The 1,870-nt window shown below is 40.9% G+C and overlaps 1 protein-coding gene across 1 annotated transcript in view; it reads right to left on the reverse strand.

The window, feature by feature from the left end:
- Positions 1-1,480, reverse strand: part of LOC119592245 (titin-like) — a gene marked incomplete at its 3' end in the record, with an annotated part of 22,727 nt that extends 21,247 nt beyond the window's left edge. The window contains 1 exon segment of the mRNA XM_037941080.1: positions 792-1,480. Within this exon segment, the coding sequence (XP_037797008.1) occupies positions 792-881 (90 nt within the window).
- Positions 1,481-1,870: the final 390 nt, after the last annotated feature.

The following is a 1,870-nucleotide window of genomic DNA, read 5'->3' on the forward strand; positions in this document are numbered from 1 at the left end:
AAAAGGCAAGGTATCATATGCACGCTCTCGGGCACAGGTAAGCGATGAATGGGGCATGGCAACAACATTACGCACCTGTCTTGGACTCGTAAACATTGCCGGGATGAGTCGCGAATCCCTATGTATGAATGAAGCCTATATAGAGAGTAAGTATTCCTATGACACGGACCTCTTTGGCATACAGACCTAAACTCACTCCAAATTTGTACTTTTGAGGTAAAACTTTCACCAAAGACCCTTCGATGTCCACATGTGATGGTCTCATTACTTTACAGGCCTACACTCATTTAAATGCTGCATTTGTAATAAGACTTTCACAAGCAAACCCTTCAATATTTCCATGGCACGGTCTCATTACTATATTGCAAGGCCTTCAACCTCCTTTCCCTTCGCACTCAATGTTGCAACGCGAAGTAACTGCTACTCTGACCTGACCATACAAGGAACAGGGTTGAAGGTTACTCTAGAAGATGCAACTTGATTTATTTTCATTCTTTTTTTAGCTTACTATTTTAACTAGGACGTCATTCATATACCTGGATGCAAAAGAAAAAAAATATACTGAAATAATCTGTAAGCAACGAGATTTATTTTACTTTTAACTGACTTTGGCAGCTAAAAACAGATGATATTGGTAATTTCCCGCTAAGTACACACTTTATTCACACAAAAATAAAACCTTTCATACTAAATTTATCAATCCCATTTATATATTATTTTCTCTTCCCATCAAATTTCATCTATCCCTTTTACCTAATTTTTTTCTCTTCCTATCACATTTCTCTACTTACTATTTTGGCTTTTTTGTTGAGCTTGAGGTATCCCAGCTTCCAGAAGAAAGGTTTCTTCAGGTACTGCAATGTGCTCGAAGCGTTCATCATCTTGGCGGTATTAAATCCACGACCAGAGCTATAATAAGGACTAAATTATTTGTACTTTGACACTCTAAGGGAACCACAAAGCCCCTGGATATCTGGATTGTTTTCTACGTGTGCGTTGAAGTCATTCCGTATTAGGTCGATGTAGTTTATTTATTTACATATAACAAGAACACACTTGATCGAGTTTTCACTTTTAATGATATTCAAAATTTTCAGCTCATGATATTCACCGATCATGAATATATCCTTTCTGTGTATATTCATCCCAGTAAAACTTTTAATATCATCATTCCGTATCCAGTTCTAAAATCCCACAATAGAACAAACCGAATGAAATGAAAAAATATAAAAAAAGAAAAGCGTGGAGGTTTCAAGCGGGAATGGGTCCAGTGAGGAACCAGCGGAGCGACACCGAACGTTCCTCCTCCTCCGACAAGAAGACACACACTGAGGCGCGAACTCCACTCTGCCGCCGCCGCCGATCTCCCAGCGAGCCTCGAGGCACTCCGGGCCGCGTCGAGACTTTCTCTTAATTCTGTGTTTCCTTCAGCTGCTTCTTGTTGCTCATTCTTCTTGCCTCCTCTCTTCCTCTGCTCCATCTTGACTTCCCTCCTCCCTTTCTCTTTCTTCTGCTCGTTCTGATATCTCCTTCCTCCTCTTTCTCCCTTCTTGTGCTCCATCTTAAATCCCCTCCCCTCATTTCTCGATTTTAACCCCCTTCCCCCCTCTTCCTCTTTCTCCCTTCTTCTGATATTTATCATCTACTACTCTTCTTTCGCCCTTCTTCGCCCTCCCACCTCCCACCTCCTCTTCCTCCCCCTCCTAGTCTTCATTCCTCTTCCTAATTTATCTAAGCTTCTTATATGACATGTGAGCCCGCGCAGGGACTTATTAAGACGATAATCCATCCTTTTGAGGTGTTAACGTTTGTCTCAATGAACTTGAAGTAAACAAGTCTTTTCTCCACTTCCTTTGTTATTCATATACTC

Source organism: Penaeus monodon, chromosome 29 (assembly GCF_015228065.2).
Source record: "Penaeus monodon isolate SGIC_2016 chromosome 29, NSTDA_Pmon_1, whole genome shotgun sequence".
NCBI lineage: Eukaryota > Metazoa > Arthropoda > Malacostraca > Decapoda > Penaeidae > Penaeus > Penaeus monodon.